Source organism: Impatiens glandulifera, chromosome 2, assembly GCF_907164915.1.
Source record: "Impatiens glandulifera chromosome 2, dImpGla2.1, whole genome shotgun sequence".
Taxonomy (NCBI): Eukaryota; Viridiplantae; Streptophyta; class Magnoliopsida; order Ericales; family Balsaminaceae; genus Impatiens; species Impatiens glandulifera.
This window is the reverse complement of record NC_061863.1, coordinates 62,560,126-62,577,159: the sequence shown is the minus strand read 5'-3', so window position 1 is coordinate 62,577,159 and position 17,034 is coordinate 62,560,126. Positions and strand designations below refer to the sequence as shown.

Sequence of the window (17,034 nt, the reverse complement as noted above, 5' to 3'; positions counted from 1 at the left end):
AGTCATCACCATTATTTGGTCAAAAAATAAAGCATTTAAAGTCACCATTTCTTATAATTGATTTCTTTCTTAGGATTTTATTGATATATACTAGTTTTAAACACTTGGTTTCTGAATACATATTTGGAATATTTCTCTCAATAAGTTTATTTTTGAAAACAGAAATAACATTATTATAAATATATTTTCAAATAAAAAGAAAGCTTTTTTCCCTTAACTCCAAAGTAACAGCAGATGACTTATGAGAAATTCACTTTAAAAAAAAAAAAAAATCAATTTTTCTTTCTCTCTGGTACTAATTTTCAAGATTCTCCATGTCGGCTACTAGTTGGTCGCTTTTTTGTTTTTGCTACAAAAAAACATAAAGGATCGACCGTTTGGCCTTGTTTGGAATCCACTAATTACATTATTTTTACTCAAATCTTATTTGTATGATAATGAATTACTTTAGGTTTAGTACAAGATAGATAATAAATTTGATTTTATTCTTATATTATAAAACAAAATTCTATAATACATCCTGTAAAAAAGTGTAAAAATGACCAAATATATATATATATATATATATAAACAAAAAATAATAATTAATATCCTCTAAAATTTAAGTAACAAAATGTTATTCCTATAATTTTTTTGTTTAAATATATGTATATATATATTGTCTTTTTGAAATAAAAATAAATTTAATATGAAATATAAAAAATTAAAATTTAAAAATATTTAGTTTAAAATTTAAATATTAACAAAAAAAAGAAATATATTTTAAAATGGACATAAGTAATTAATTAAAAAATAAACCAACATTTAAAATAAAGTTATTAAATTTTAAAGTTAAAGAAGAATAAATTTCACACTTTTTTTTAATAAGTATAAAAATAAAATCAGACACTAAATATTTAAATTTAAAAAAGGGAGAATTAAAACAAAATTTAATAAAAAAAAACTATAACTATAAAATATGTTTTGACAAACAAAATAAAAGAGTGTTAAATTAAATTTACATATAAATGTATAATATATATATATATATATTCTATTTTTCTTCTTCTAAAAACTTTTGTAATTATTACTATTATTACAATGTTGTAAAAATCAATTTAATCATATATAATATAATAGTTCAAGGTGGATACGTTTAACCTTTATTTAAGGTGCGAGAATTAGTAAGAATTTAAAAGAAATAAGAAACTAAATTATAAATATATATACTTGGAACTCCTTTTGTGGTACTAGACTAGACATTTGCTTTTCAATAATTCGAAAAGTACTTTCTGAAATGATACACCTTTTAATCAGATACCACCAATTATAATATATATATATATATTCATATAAGTTGCTCCATTGAAAGTAAGGATGGAGATAATTAGATAGACTCCCTTGCTAGGGATATTCATATCCTCCACAAAGATTCAGATTTCAGCCCAAACAAATCACCACCTTTCACAATAATATTCATCACTACAAATTAATTTAGAATATTTGTATCCCTCCCAATTTATGAGTACAACCAACCAAGAGAACATAAAAAAATCATCCATCACCCTCTATATATGCTTTTGAGTTGTGGGTCATTTGTTTGAAAACAAGAAACTGATTTCCTAGAATGGTAATGAGTTCTATCTTTATGATTTTTTTTTATCTATGTTCTGCCTGAGATCTCTGTTTTTATGTGCAAATTGTATAGTTAGTGGACCTTTTTAGAAGTTGATTGCCTTCATGGATGTCTAGACCTTCTTTATTTAGCTTCTTTTCCTAATGATATTTAAGAGAATAGTTAACTAAGAGTCAACATCAAGTTCAAAGTGAAGGTGTAAGAAGAAAGTATGATAAGAAATTATTGATACTTGCCTTTTTCTTTATTTATTTTATCTTTTATTTGAAAAATGAGTTATAGTCATTTCATTTAAAAAAAAGATCAGTAAAATAATATTTTCAAGAGTAATGATAGGGAACGGAAAAACATTTACAAGAATTTGTAGAGAATGATGTGTCACATTTTAAATGAACTGAAAATTTAATATGAGAATTTTCAGATTTTTAATCTAGTTAGAAAGTGACACATCATTTCCTATACATTTTGTTAAAAAATTTCCCACTCTTTATCATTTCTCTATTTTTAAATAGGTAAGACATATTTTTAAATGGGTAAGACAAACATTTTACTTCTAACATATTTAAAAATTCAAATAAAGGATAAATACATTTGAGTATATTGTGTTTTAGAAAATAAACATTTTATATCTCTGTTTAAAAAATACCAAAAAAAATATTTGTGTTTATCTTCGATCAAATTTTCGGAAACTAATGCTGACGTGACAACTTTAAATCATCAACCGTAACTAAAAAAAATATTTCAAAAACGTTTAACAATTTTTATTCTCGCTTCTCATATTTTATGAATGTTTTAACCATAACTACGAGACAATACTACGAGATAAAATAAATAAAAAATATATATCATTCTCTTAACTTAATTATCTTGATCAACGTTGGCTAAATTTTAGTAGAGATAAAACACAAATATTTTTTTCTAATATTTTTTAAAACCTGGGATAAAAATTGTATATTATCTTATACATATAAAAGTAAATATTTTATTAAAACTCTCTCTCAACATTGCAACTAATTTTCCTAGGAGTAGTTATTAAGAGTCCAAAAAGCAATTTCAAGGTGAAGGCTATTTGCTTTTTCCCCTTATTTATATTAAACCCTTCTTTACTAGCTCCTCCATTCTTTCTCATAAGCCTTTCACTCTTTCCAAATGTCTATAATCGACGAGAAATCCCCCAAACACTGTGGATCAAAACAGCAACAACAAAATGGTAATCATCATTTGAAGAAAATCAAAAACAATTTCTCATCATCAAAAAAGCTAATCTGCACCTTCTCCACCTTCTTCACTTCAATCCTATTCATCATCATCCTTATCTGGTTTCTCCTACGCCCCACAAAACCTCAATTCTCACTCAAAGACACTCAAATCACCCAACTCTCCTCCGGCGCCGGCCTTCTCAATTCCTCCCTTCAACTAACTCTCCTCTCCCAAAACCCAAACAACAAAATCGGCATCTATTACGATGATTTCCTTCTCTACGCCACTTACAAAACCCAACAGATTACTGTTCAAACTCCACTGCCTCCTTTCTATCAGGAACATGAAGAAAAAAACCTATTGTCGGCGACCCTTATCGGAGTTGGGGTTCCGGTGGCGCCGTCTCTTGGTTATGAAGTTGGCAGGGACCGGAGTTCGGGGAAATTGGTGGTGAATGTGAAGGGGATTGGAAGGTTGCGATGGAAAGTGGGGACTTGGGTTTCTGGAAGCTATAGGTTTGTTGTCAATTGCGTTTCTGTAATGGATTTTGGTCCTGTTGTTCCTTCTGGTCCACTCATGTCTAAACAGGGGAGTCACTGTTCAACTACCATTTGATCATTATATGTTAACAAGCTTATGTGAAATAAAAAGTATATATATATATGTATAAATGAGAAGATTATATATATATATATGGATTGAGATGTGGGTTTTGATTTGTGAAGAAGATGGTGTTTATATTATTATGAATTTGTCTACTCTGTTTTGCTCTGTTTCTGCTCTGTTCTGTATGATGATGAACAGAGTCTTGATTTTATTAATGAAAAAGAAGAAGAAGAAAGGGACAAGACATGAACATAGGCCCATTTATGCTAATTGCCAAAATAAGCTTTATTATTCATGGAGAAAAGCTATAGCATTATCTATCAATCAAACCAACCTTTTCTTAAGCTAAAAAAAAATAAAATAAAGTGAAATCATTTCTTTGAACATGATCTATGGGTTGGGTGGTCTGGCCTGGTTGGCTTGGCCTGAGGTTGTTTCTTGTTATTGAAGATAACAATAATAATGGCAGTCCTTATCAACTCTCTCCTAATAATGCAACCCACTCAACCTCACTCTCCACTATGGTTGGAAATTTCAAAAACCATAACTGCTCAAAAACGACACAAAACAGTTTAGATTCTAACCCACGCAGGTTGGAGGTTCGGATGGTGGTTAATGGCCGCGTTAGTGAATAATTAACTGGTATAGCGCAGAAATTCGTGTCCTTCGTAGTCATTGACAACGTGACCATTTAAGAAACGAAAATTACTAACAATTATCTATTTATTTTTATGTGTATATTACATGGGAATAGAAATTATGAAATTAAAATTTTAGACAATAGTGAATGCATCTATATATATATAGATCAAGTATTCTTAATGAGCTCCATGATATAGGTATTGTAGGCGCAACACACGACCTTAAACCCTTGGAATCCGGCTCCATTAGCGAGTGCCTCGAATTCACTCTGAATCCTCTCTTTACCACCCGGGTTGTGAGCTAACATGATCACATCGATATGGACCACGTTCTTAGTGGCCAGGCTTGTGTCTGGGGCCACGGGTAGAATGCATTCGGCCAATATCACCTTTCCATTGACCGGAAGTGCATCGTAGCAATTTTTCAACAACTTCAGACAGTGTTCATCGCTCCAATCATGACATATCCACTACCATCCAAAAATAAATAAAACATTAGTCATTAGATATGCATGCACAAATATCATTCATATACACACCTTCATGAAAATTGCATCTCCTTTAGGCACACTCACAAACATGTCACCTCCCACGTGCTCTATCCCTATAATTCGTATCAACAAAAATATCAAATGAGATTTTGGTTTCTTAGCCGGAATTGAATCCGAGACTTTTGGTTTTTAAGCAACAATTGCTTACCAGAGCATGGTGGAGCATCATGAACAACATGAGGCAAGTCGAAGTTGATGGCTTTGATGGAAGGGTATTTGGAAATGATCATGTTGAGAGTGGCGCCGATACCTCCACCGACATCGACTAGAGAAGAGAGACCTCGAAAACCGGTGTAGGTAAGGAGAATGTTCTTCATGGTAATGGTAGAATGGTTTGACATGCCATTGTTGAAGACCTTGTTGAACCTTGGATCTGTACCATGATAGTCAAAGGCTGTCATCCCATAAGCTTTGTTGAATGGAATTCCTCCATCAATCACAGCATCTTTCAAGTGGTACCTATAAATTAATTAATAAGTCAAATTATTGGCAATTTTTTATTTCAGGCTACAAAAGAAACATCACTTTTCAGTGTTTTTTCTTATAGATTTGGTAAAAGTTTATAAGTGGACCTAGGACTATAATTTTTAAATAGAAATAATGCCATGTATCAATTTTTATTTATATATCAGGGTTTTTTTTTTTTTAGTTAGAATAAACTATATTTTACTTATAATTAGTAATTTACTAATTAATTTCATAAAAATTAATTATTATCATTAGTTCAATTATATATGCACATTTCTCGATTCCAATAAGACAGTGACACATGTATATAAAGAGAAGATGACTCTACTCATTTTGAACATGTGGTGGAATCAGACAATACTTTTAAAGGTATAATTGAATTATTCCATCACATCTACTCTAATTTAAAGTGTTTAAAATGAAAATCAAAATTTGATATCCTAAGGATAACTATTAACAATTGAACTAACTTTGTGGGTTTAATTTCATTCAAAACAATATAAAATATGAATTATTTACATACCAGCTTTCCATGAGCACTTTATCTTGATTCATGAGTAAAAGAGGGGCCATAGAGACACCATCTTCATTCTTAGTAAGGAATTTAGAAACAGGGGCAAGACCATATAACCTCTCTACCACCGATGATTCGTCACCCGGAATAATCTCCCTCAGCTTGCAATCAAGGACGGAATAAGTTGCCAACAACCGCAAAATCCGGTCCAGCATAACCGGTGTTGTGTTCGACTTGGGACTAATGATCATGAGCCGAGATGCGAGGTCGGAAGGGGAGAGATATGCACCCGGACCGGCGTTCTTGATGGTCTCTAAAAGGTCAAGCTCTATAGCCGATTTCAAAACCATGGGAAGAACGCTGGCGCTCGCCAATTGCATGGCGAACAAGAAAGCTTCTTCATCTGAATCTTCATGTGCTATTCTTTGGGTGTTTGATTCTCCCATATTAAATTAATTAATCACTTAGTTAGATTAGAGATAATTGTATATGTGAGTTCGATTGAAATAAGAAGACATGTATATATACTAGACACAGACAGAAGGTCCGAAATTTAATGTCTTTTTCCTTCAACAAATACTAATTAATTCGATTCAAACCATTTGAAAATTGAAAACACATGTTTTAAAATGTTCCACACCATTTAATATTATTTATTTGAATGTTGAAAATAATAATAAATAATATTTTACAGTTTAATAAATATCTCATTAAAATAAATAAAGAGGGGCCTTGGTGAGCTCTTAAAATCTTACCATCATGCAATTATTTATTTATATAATTTAATTTAAAACTATCTAAAATACACACTTTTTCTAATCAAATATGATATTTTTTTTAAAATCATAAAATTCTAAAAAAAAATAACAATCTAGATCCTTGTGAGATTGAGAAGCATTCAATTGTTTTTGCCGGCCAATAATGATGAGAAGTGAGAAGCATAACTTTTAATTTTGATTTTTTTTTTAATAGCTATAAACATTTTATTTTTATTACCTACCTATCTCTTTCTTGTGGACTAAAATTGTTATCACTTAGAAAGTTTTGTTTCTCTCCTTCTAGATTTGTGGCTCGGGATCCATAAATAAATAAATAAATAAATATATATATATATATATACTAGTCTCGTTTAAATAGAAAGTTATGTTGGTATGTTAGTAATAGAAATAATTTATTTCTATTGGTTAGTCTTCTTTAAAGATTAATCTTGCTATGAAAAAATGATATTATACATTTATTACAAAAGTCAACTCAAACAAACTCTAGTTAACAAAAATCAATTATAATTCCTTTCAAATAGTGGGGGAAATAAATTTACAATATAGAAAATTGTAAAAAATAAATTTACAATATATACATGACATCTCAACTTCATTTTTCCTAATAATGGGTTATTTCATTCATGATATGTTTTCCAATCATAGTAACATGCCACGTGTCTTCCTCTGATTTGACTGTTGACAAAGAGTGGCACACCACACAAAACACATCAAACCAATTAGGTGAAACTAGACTTTTAAATGAGAAAACATTATTAAATTTTGTGAAGATATATTTTATAACAAAATTTTACTTAAATCAATAATCTTGAATAAAATATTTGATTTTTTTTTTTTTGGTTAAACATAGATTTAGTTCCGGGATATTGGAGATTAAAAACAAGGACATATGTCTGGTTCTTTTGGTTTTTTTTTTTATAAAAAATTATTTAAAATTAATTTTTTAATCAATTTAATAATTATATCACTTACTTCATTAACCAAAATATTAAAATACTCTATATTTTAAATTATTATTTTTTATTTTATTCATATATATCAATACATTTTAAATATTTTTATCAAAAAATAATCATCTTCTCCTTAAAATCATCGTCGATCTTTACATTTTTCTCTCTCTAGAATTTTTAAAAAATCTCATTTTGAACTAGGCCTAGTCTTTATTTATTTATTTATATTTTATTAAAATAAAGTAATTTGATGGTATTTTAGCAAATCAGGCACCTTACAAATAAATGGTCAACATATTATATCCAATTAAACATTTTACACTAACCAACAACAACCAAACATGACTTTTTAGCCTCTTCATTTCCTTAGTGTCTTTTCTAGTAGCTAGGTAGGGCTTGTTTGATAATGGTTTATAATTAGGAAATCATTAATCCTATTTGGCTAAATGTGTTTTAATCTTTTATCCAATTATATATATACCATTTCTTTCATTAAGCAAACATATTATTTCGAATTCACTACCAAGTTATCTCAAATAGAAGTTAGTCATTTAGTCTCATCTAAACAATAAAATTTGATCACTCAAAAAAAGGAACCCAGATTAAACAACATACTGCTAATCTAATTAGAAGCATCACTGACCAAATATTCAATAAATATCCAATACTATTAAATAGAAGAAGTTAGAGGAGGTGTATAATTTAAAATCAGATATTGAACCCATTCATTAGACTAAAGTCTGGTTGGTTATAGGTTTTTGTTTTAATTTTTCCAAAATCAATTTTTAAATTAATTACTTCACCAATCCATCACTCATTTCATTAACCAAAATATTAAAATACTTTTTATTTTAAATTATTATTTTATATTTTATTTATATATATTAATACCCTTTAAGTCTTTTTATCAAAAATAATTATTAATTCCTCAAAATCATCACCCATCATTTAATTTTTCTCTCTTAGTTTTTTAAAAAAACCCATAAAAGGCCTAAGTTAATATTATAGAAGTTCAATGTAACTCATCATTAAAAATCAAAATAGTCAATAAAATTAAGGACATAGCTATTCCATCATCATCATCAATATCAAGCCAAGATGTGGATGGCAAAGAATGGCATCCATATTTGTTTTGTCAACTTATTTTACAACCAATCAATTAACCAACAACCCCCCAGTCAACATCCTCTTTTTTAATTTTTTTTTAATACTTTTTCCATTTTCAAACCTCACATTAATTTCATTGGTGATTATTTGGCTAAAAGCCATTATTTCTTTATTACATTATCTCTTTCTTGTGGACTAAAATTTTATAACATTCAACTATAAATATATATATATATATACTATTGTCAGTTCAAAACATTAAATTGAAGTTAAATGTATGAAGAGTGAAATACAAGAATTGGCAATTTGGACAAAGTTTATTTTCAGTAAGAATGAAAAGGTCAAACAGGATAGCAAATCAAATTGTTAGAACAATACAGTAATCATCAATGATCATGGGTACATACAACATGTTTAAATCTCAAAAAACTTAAACAACAACAACAACACTTCTTCTTCTCAGTCTGTAATCGAGTCAATTCATCAATTCATCCCCTGCCCGCCTCAGGAATCATAACCTCTATATTATTATAGCACAGCAAAATGAAGAACAACAACAATAACAAGAAGAAGAAAAGAAAGGAAGGAACGAAGGATGACCATATAGGGGTGGGGTGTTTTTTTTTAAGTTTCTTGGCCTCCTCCGATCCATAAAAGCTTGACAAATCTCCTGTACATATAACACTTACTATATGTCTATTTATAGATAAAAACTTCCACCCCTTCTTCTCACAAGTCAAACCCCAATCCAAAATTTTGATTCTCCTTTCTCACCTTTTCTTTTTTTTATATTAACTTTTCAAAACTCCCCCAAGCAAATAAGGGATTCATCTTTTTGGTCAATTCCTTCACAATTCTTCGAACCATTCAAGAACCAGCAAAAAAGTAACTCTTTTTCTTTTTTTTCTTGTTAGCCATGCCTAAATTCAAATAGAAGTTAGAACCCTGGAACTGGAACTGGTGGCTCATTGTTGACATAAGATTCTTGTTCTTGATGGTTTTCCTCGCTTGTTCCAGCTCGGCTTTTGCTGGGCCTAGCTCGAATGTTAACTCCCATTGGAAAGGGAACCTGCATATAAATGATGAGGAATGTTTTGGTTTAAGCAAGGCCAGACTAATTAAGTTTTTCTCAAGTATAATATTTGATAATCATCATTCAAGTTTTACCTGATCGCCAGCATTGGGGCCCTCGGTATTGAAGAGAATGGGGCGACAGCGTTTGTCCTCATTCATCAAACTTGAGTTCTGGAAATGAGCTATAAGAGCTGGCTTCCCCTGTATACGACCATAGGCAAGTGATGCCACCTTTTCGCTATTGAATTTTTCCCATTTCTTACCATTAAATGCCTAGAATAAAACAAAAAGGTTAATTTTACTTCATTAGCTTTGTACGTAAAAATCAATAGAAAAAAATTATTGTTAGCGAGTCGCTGAACCTGATAAAAGGGAATAATCATAGAAGGATCAATCATGTTGATAAATGCATATCCCACGTTACATTTATTCTGTAGTCAACAGAAATAAACTTAAAAATCAGTAATAGACTTATAAAAAAATCCTCTCTAGGGTAGTACAAACAAATTTCCCTTACCTTGAAATCGATGGGTAAGTAAAGGAAGTCGTATGTTCCTCGATGACGGTCGTCAATTGCTGCTAATAGCATCTTGGAAGTGTACCTGAAGAAACCATATCATTTTTAGACTTGTGGGAAATAGAATATTTTTAACTTTTATGTTTTGACATACTTGTTAGGAATGTTCTTTATCATAAGAGTAGTCCTGATGTCTTCTCCTCCGAGAATGCGATCAATGTCAAGTTCAAATTGTTTCTTGTTGTCAATTTGATTAGAAGAGCCTTCACTTCTGCGGCTTCTAGTCCTTTCATTAAGACATTCAAAAGAACTAGCCATGGGCACCATTTGCCCTCTACCAGGAAACATAAAACATCTCTGAGGATGCCCGACATTCTGGGAGGGAAGGGGTAGGTCTACGTAATTTCCACCAACATGAGAAAACATGTTTTGAGGAACCGACATTCTCGAGTTCCCAAGAGAACCTGGATGGAAACCCGAAGCATCTGGGGAATCTCCTGCATAAGTAGTTTGCCTTTCCCAAATCGAATGGTTGGAAGATGGTGCTGATCCAACATGATGATGATGGTGGTTTGGAGGCAGAATTGAACTCATCATATGTGCTCTCGGAAGTGCATGAGGATGAGTGGCACGGGACCCACTGACGAATGATGATGAGTTAGGCCACATCATTCCTTGAGTTTGCGGGGAATTATTACTCCACATATAAGGAGATCCTCGAGGTGCTGATGATCCACCATTTGCAGAAGAACTGAACACTGAGAAGGCCAGGCAGAAAAAGAAGACAACATTCAGATCAGAAGATATGCAAAATAAATAAATAGTGGGCAACTAAAATACCCTTACAAATATTTTAAATATAAAGGATATTTTAATCATTTAACTCAAATAATCCACTTTTTCATCAAACAAGCTTGGGGTTTTCAATCATAAAAAGAACACGGATGTATGAAGCTAGCTACATACCAGTGTCATTCATTTCGATGGAATGTGGATTTGAGCTTAATCTAGAAAAATGCAGGTTTTCAATCCTTTCAGCTGGTCTAATGATATTAACATTTGCCGCTATGCTTGGAGAGTTGCAGGAAGCGTTGGTGGTGAAACCGTCATGATACTCGGGCAGGGAGTGTGGATGAAGATTTTGAGAGCTCAAATTTGGGGAACCTTGGAAATCAAATTTCATATGTCCCAATGTTGGGCTGTTGTTTGGAAGACTCTGACGAATAGAATCAAGTTTCATTAAGGAGTTAGGAACACTAGATGAGATCCCATGGCGGAATGCATTATCCAGGAATTGGTTGTAAGGGGATTGAATAGATGAGTGTGTTCCTGAGAGAGCTCCGTTATCCATGGAAGATGATGTCATTCCCCGATGTAAAAATGATCCTGCAAAACACTAGTTAATTAGAAAAAAATATTTAACAGTCAATTTTTTCATAATAAGATTCATTGTACCCGGCATTGTTAATGCTGAATTATTTGCAAGGTTACTTAGTTGTAGATAGAAACTAGATTCGTCTTGTTCAACCTGACTGTTGCATTCCGGAAAAAAAAAACTGTTTAGGCAATAAACAATTGAAATCTATAGAATGATGATGATTAAAGATGGACAGACCGTTTAGTTTCAACTTTAATAAGCTTTCCAGCTATGTCAATCTGGTTTAGTGCATGAAGAGCAGCTTCTGCGTCTCTAACATCGTAAAACTCAATAAGTTTGTGTTGGCTTTGGTGTGCACCATCGTAGATCTGTAAGTCAGCATAAGAAAAGAATAAGAAAAAAAATTAGTAAAAGATGTCCAATTAGATGACTTCCAAGGAGGAACTTTGAATAGACACTCGCCTCTTTAATCTCGCCATAGTCGCCGAAAATCTGGCATATCTCCTCATTTGAAACAGAAGAATCTAGATTGGAAATCATGAGGGTCCCTTGATTTACATCTTTCTCCGAAGGATTGTCCTGAGATAATATAAAATTACTCGTAGGAAATAAGTGAAATTATTGAAAAATGTGGTACCACTAGGTTGTTTTGTTATCAACTTCTTTTTCGCATTGATCATGATTTGAAAATTTTACATTTGTGACAAAATTAGAAGATTTAAAAACTAATCTGATCTCTTTACCAAATGTAGCAACAAAAATAACACTACAATCTGATAATCACTCAAAAAAATCTAATACCAGACGATTTTTCAAGAGCATCTGTGTGTTTCCAAATAGTCACTATTCATATCATGAATGACAGGCAAACAATGCAGAATAAAAAGAAAACCTTTGGAAAGGAAAAGTGTATGTCGAGCTTCCTATGCCTCAACGGTTTGTGCTGAAGAGCTTTCATTGCATTTTTGGCCGCCCTTATATCATAATATGATATCATAACAAACCCCCTATTTTTACATGTGGTATATAGAGTGCGAATATCTCCATATTGCTGCCCATAGAAAATGTACCAGATTCTCAGTTATAAGAACACACATATTAACTAAAATGTAGGCACTACTAGAAGAACATGGCTAACCTCAAAAAGGGTATGTAATTCAGAGTCTTCAATGCTACTGTTTATGTTCCGAACAAACAATGTACGAGATGGATTTTCCCTAGAAGAATGCTCCAGATTGAAGTCACTTTTTCCCAGACGGAAGTTATCATCTCCTAGATCCATACCTCCAACGCTGTTAAAGAGGTCTAAATCTTCAGCATCGTCTCCACCATTGTGTTGTGCTGCATAGTCAAGTCCGTCAGTTACACCAGAAAGTAAGTCTTCATCGTCAGGGAGAAGATTTCCAATTGTCTGTGCCTCAATCTCCTCAAGAGATTCAAATGGATCTACTTCATCATAGGGAGACACAGCAGTACCAGCTGAATGACCATAAGAAGCGTTAACTTGAGGAAACCTCACTGTCAAATGAAAGCATAACAAATTGGGGAAGAGGCTGAAATATAAACTTGGGGGGGAATTTTGCAGTTTGTTGACTTACAATGACAGTGTCGGCTAAATAATTCGGACAATGAGCTTGAGAACAGTCCATTCTCATACTGCTGCACACCCATCATATGATTTCCTTCACCTTTCTTTGGGAAAGATGATGGATCTGCCTTCAAGATGGATCTTGCTCCTGAACTCAGATCTAGATGCCTCTTCATAGCTGCTCTCTCTGCTCCCACGGCATGTTTCTCCAAACTATGTCCAAATTTTGGGCTTTGGATTATGCGTGGATCATGATGTCCAAAGGAATGTGCTTGAGACTCCAAAGGTGATGAAACAATTGAACTGTTATGTGCTGCTGCAGAAGCTGCATACATTTTCACACATGGATAAGAATAGCATTAACATGATAACCTCTCTTAGAGGATGTGAATTAAATTAAATTATCCAAATATTCTCAAATCCGTCACAATATGAAGACTCGAACTCATGACCTTTGGAAGGTGAATTCTTGTGATCTACCACTGAGCTAATTAGTCTTCCATTCAAAGCATCGTTTAAATTAACACAATACCATTCTTCTGTTTATTATTTATTCCAATATAAATACAATAAAGGGAAAAATAGTCATATATCCTCAAATAAATATATAATTCACTTATCTACCCAAACAAAATTATTTTACTATTTAATCAAAATTAGACTAATAATAATACAAACAATGCATATACCAATTCTTGAACACTTAACAGTAAATTTTTAAGTTGAGTTATTCATTGAATTGGACCAAACAAGATCATTTATTATAATCTACATTTTCGTAGACCAGGTTTTTCCCTGGAGGCTACTGCAACATCAGACCGCAAAATCCCTACTTTAATCAATCTGCTTAATTGAACTTGAGACATCACATCTTAACTCCATATAAACATTTACATCGGCATTGTACAGGCAGGGAACATTTAGAAAGGATGCATGTGCATTTATGTTAAGTTAATACTGCAAACTACAAGCAACAACCTAAGTTACTATGGGACCAATCATCAAGTAAACAACACAGTTTGGGACATTTATTGCAAACATTTTCTACTTAAGTACATAGTTAGAAGCCAAGAGAAAAAGGAGATCAATAGCCTATTCTTCCATTTAAATACATGGTTCATAAAAATGCACATCTGGAGTACAAGAAAAAAGAATTGAATTACTAAACCAACTGTAACAAACTATTTACAGCATTTAAGGAATTCAGAAATAGTCAAGAGGCTAGTTTAAACCTACCGTAGTCGGCTGGTGAGGTTCCAGACTTCCAAAAGCCCACCTGTCTCTGTCAATTGTAGACAATTAGATGCTTAATAATCGAAAAGGCAAACTAGGACTACTCCAAAGAGAGAAAAAAAAATAAAGTATTTGATCATCGAACAAGCATCAATACCTCATTAGGGAAATGCACGTGCTCTGAGAAGAAAGAAGATGATAAACCATTTGAGTCCATTCTTTCCGATGGCATGGTGGCCCCAAGAGAAACAATTGGATTCCAAGTTTAACAAATTTCAGTGAGTTCCGCTGTTAAAACCATTTACATACATCAGAATTCATGGCATCGTGAATGTCTAACTACAGCATGGTGGCCCCAAAGACAAACTAAAGGGGGTTGATGACGAATTAAGACAGTCTTGATGGCAAAAACGTACATTGATAACAGCAGTTATGTGATAAACTAGAAATCATCTCTCTTTAAGGAAAGATTGTTAGAGAATTAAGGAAGAACAACAGATTATTATAGTTTAGCAAAATTCTGATAAGACAATTGTAATAACAACACATGATTTCAGCTCAAAATTCAGCAAACTCCAAAATTCATCCATCGATCGGACAGAATATATTACCACCAAAATGAATCAAACAATCACCACCTTTACCTCGTCCGACGAATTAAACAAAGGGTAATTGCGAAATTAAATAACAAAGAGAATAGGTAAAGAAAGAAGCACCTTTTTATTTTCGGTTGAAAGTAGAGAGCGGTGTTAGGAAACGTGATTTGACAAGAACATGCGAGAGAATTTAAACGAAATGGTGAATGAAGGTTAAGGATCTGGAGAGAGATTGAGAAATAGAATGGATTACGCCATAAGGCAAGGAAGAGTGAATAAGGGATCTAGGTATCTGTGCCGTGTTAGAGCTTCAAACGCTTGGTAGCTTACATCTCCTGTTCCTCTCATTGCACGTTAACCTCGTGTAATAATCTATCTACCTTTTACATTAAAAATGTTTCCATAATTATGCCCAAACAAGGAATCTATGTTTTCAGTGCCTTCTCCTCCTAACCTCGCCGGACGATTCACAGCCTCCCTCCGGAATTCATGAAGTTTCCGGCGAGGGAGGAAGATCCTCCCGGCGGGATTGGGATCGGTAGATGAGAGAATTCCAAGAGGGAGAGAAATAAATGGATCGCGTAATTTGGGAAAAGTAGATTAAAAAAATAATTAATACAAAATAGAAAAAAAGGATCAGAGAAACCAAACCCGTTCCTATAAACACGAGGCCTGCAATGGAGTTTCAGATCGGGAGAAGAAGAGAAGAAGAAGATGAAGAGAGAGAAAAGAAGAGAGAGAAGATGATAGATGCCGGTGGTGGTTGCCGTTAAAGAGTTAATAAACGCCGGTTGTCATAAAATTATAATTAATAATTAAATTCTGTTTTCTTTTTTTTTCCTCGGGAAATAAAAGTGTTTTCATGTTAAAAACAAAATAAAAAATATTAAATAAAGTTTTTTCATACCTATTTTACTCTTGTTACTTGTTAGTGCTTCTTGAATGATTATTTGTGTTGGAAAATGTTGAGTAAGTTAATATATATATATATATAATAAGATTTGATATTAATAAAATGAAATATTAATGAGCATGCATGATTTACAAGAATATAAAAAAAATATTGCATTAATTAATTGTAAACAAATGCAATAATATGGGATACAACAAATTTTAATCCTTACTCTATTAATCACAATATAAAAATATTATATACTTATTATTTTTATTAAATATTAATACATTTTAATTTCTAACTAAAACAAAATTATTTAAATAATATAAATCCAAACAAGATTTGAAATACTGCTATCCAACTAATGAATAATAGTTGGCCTTTCAACTTTCAAATTGATAGAGGCAGTAAATTGACAACCTTTAAGTTTATTAAGCAGTTTTTTTTTTCTATTTTTATTCATTATATTGATCTTACAAGCCTATATTGCTTATTTGGTGCATTATTCTCTTTTATTTGGTTAAAAAAATTCTTTTAAAAAAAATGATTAATTTTTTTTTATCTAGCATGTATCAAAACAAATATTTATGTATTCACTTTTAATCACATTTGTCATATAAAATAAAAACAAAATTAATTTCACTTTTTATTTTAAAATTTTAAAATATAATTATTAAAAATATAGCTCATATTAAATGTAATCATTTATCAAATTTTATGGTATTATGAAAAATGAATTTGTGTATATAAATATTAATCTAATTTATCATCTTGTTTTTCAAATAAAATTATAATTTTACAGCTTGAATTTCAAAAATATATTATAAAAAATTATATTTTATATTAATTTTAAATAATATATTTATGAAAATTCAAATCAAACTAGAAACACTTCATTCATTTGTTAATAAACAAAAGGTATTTAGTTTCAAAATAAATAATTTTATCCTCATATAAGTAATTCAAACCAACTACTACAAAGTTATTAATACTTTTTTCACAATTAAGAATTAAGATTTTTTTTAAATGATAAAATCATTTTATTAATTTATATTTGTGACAATTTATTGTGAAAATAATCAAAATATATATGCCTAAAATTGGGTGGAGCCAAATTCAACTTTTTTTCAATTCAAAATGTACATTTAAAATAATTAAAATAATATTGATAGATGTGAATGGTTCATTTAAATTTAATATAAAAAATATCATGTTAATTTGAAAACTATATACTTTAAAATATTTTTATCATTTACTTTCCCATATTTTAATTAAGCTATACAATATTATTACAAGCTTATCCTTACAAGATTGTAGTTGTG

The 17,034-nt window shown here is 31.2% G+C and overlaps 3 protein-coding genes across 4 annotated transcripts; 1 reads left to right on the top strand and 2 right to left on the bottom strand.

Moving 5' to 3' along the window:
* The first annotated feature begins 2,727 nt into the window (after positions 1-2,727).
* LOC124926012 (NDR1/HIN1-like protein 26) lies at positions 2,728-3,590 on the top strand. Its single transcript, XM_047466167.1, has one exon. It carries the CDS (start codon positions 2,765-2,767, stop codon positions 3,428-3,430), a length of 666 nt encoding a protein of 221 aa, XP_047322123.1. The 5' UTR covers positions 2,728-2,764; the 3' UTR covers positions 3,431-3,590.
* A 571-nt stretch (positions 3,591-4,161) lies between these two features.
* LOC124925824 (caffeic acid 3-O-methyltransferase-like) lies at positions 4,162-6,080 on the bottom strand. The gene is made up of 4 exons (XM_047465934.1): positions 5,605-6,080; positions 4,762-5,072; positions 4,602-4,666; positions 4,162-4,532 (listed from the first exon to the last, which is right to left on the bottom strand). The coding sequence occupies exons 1-4, from the start codon at positions 6,039-6,041 to the stop codon at positions 4,230-4,232; spliced, it is 1,116 nt and encodes a 371-aa protein (XP_047321890.1). The 5' UTR covers positions 6,042-6,080; the 3' UTR covers positions 4,162-4,229.
* A 2,702-nt stretch (positions 6,081-8,782) lies between these two features.
* On the bottom strand, positions 8,783-15,562 carry LOC124928134 (protein MEI2-like 4). Of its 2 annotated transcripts, none has more exons than XM_047468663.1 (15): positions 14,938-15,562; positions 14,379-14,509; positions 14,225-14,270; positions 12,999-13,313; positions 12,539-12,918; positions 12,293-12,451; positions 11,863-11,979; positions 11,638-11,768; positions 11,478-11,554; positions 10,989-11,408; positions 10,177-10,780; positions 10,023-10,107; positions 9,868-9,936; positions 9,599-9,778; positions 8,783-9,500 (listed from the first exon to the last, which is right to left on the bottom strand). In XM_047468663.1, exons 2-15 carry the CDS (start codon positions 14,451-14,453, stop codon positions 9,369-9,371), a joined length of 2,790 nt encoding a protein of 929 aa, XP_047324619.1. In that variant the 5' UTR covers positions 14,454-14,509; positions 14,938-15,562; the 3' UTR covers positions 8,783-9,368. The 2 variants fall into 2 exon arrangements, with proteins under 2 accessions (XP_047324619.1, XP_047324620.1); XM_047468664.1 differs by having other exon boundaries at positions 12,539-12,879.
* Between the last annotated feature and the right edge of the window lie 1,472 nt (positions 15,563-17,034).

Excerpts from the sequence above, each read along its gene's own strand:
- LOC124926012 (XM_047466167.1), top strand. The coding sequence starts at position 2,765 with ATGTCTATAATCGACGAGAAATCCCCCAAACACTGTGGATCAAAACAG.
- LOC124925824 (XM_047465934.1), bottom strand. The coding sequence starts at position 6,041 with ATGGGAGAATCAAACACCCAAAGAATAGCACATGAAGATTCAGATGAA. Across the intron at positions 5,073-5,604 it reads AAAGTGCTCATGGAAAGCTG|GTACCACTTGAAAGATGCTG; the intron begins GTATGTAAATAA and ends ATTAATTTATAG. Across the intron at positions 4,667-4,761 it reads TGATGCTCCACCATGCTCTG|GGATAGAGCACGTGGGAGGT; the intron begins GTAAGCAATTGT and ends TACGAATTATAG.
- LOC124928134 (XM_047468663.1), bottom strand. The coding sequence starts at position 14,453 with ATGCCATCGGAAAGAATGGACTCAAATGGTTTATCATCTTCTTTCTTC. Across the intron at positions 13,314-14,224 it reads AACCTCACCAGCCGACTACG|CTTCTGCAGCAGCACATAAC; the intron begins GTAGGTTTAAAC and ends AAATGTATGCAG. Across the intron at positions 9,501-9,598 it reads GCCCCAATGCTGGCGATCAG|GTTCCCTTTCCAATGGGAGT; the intron begins GTAAAACTTGAA and ends ATTTATATGCAG.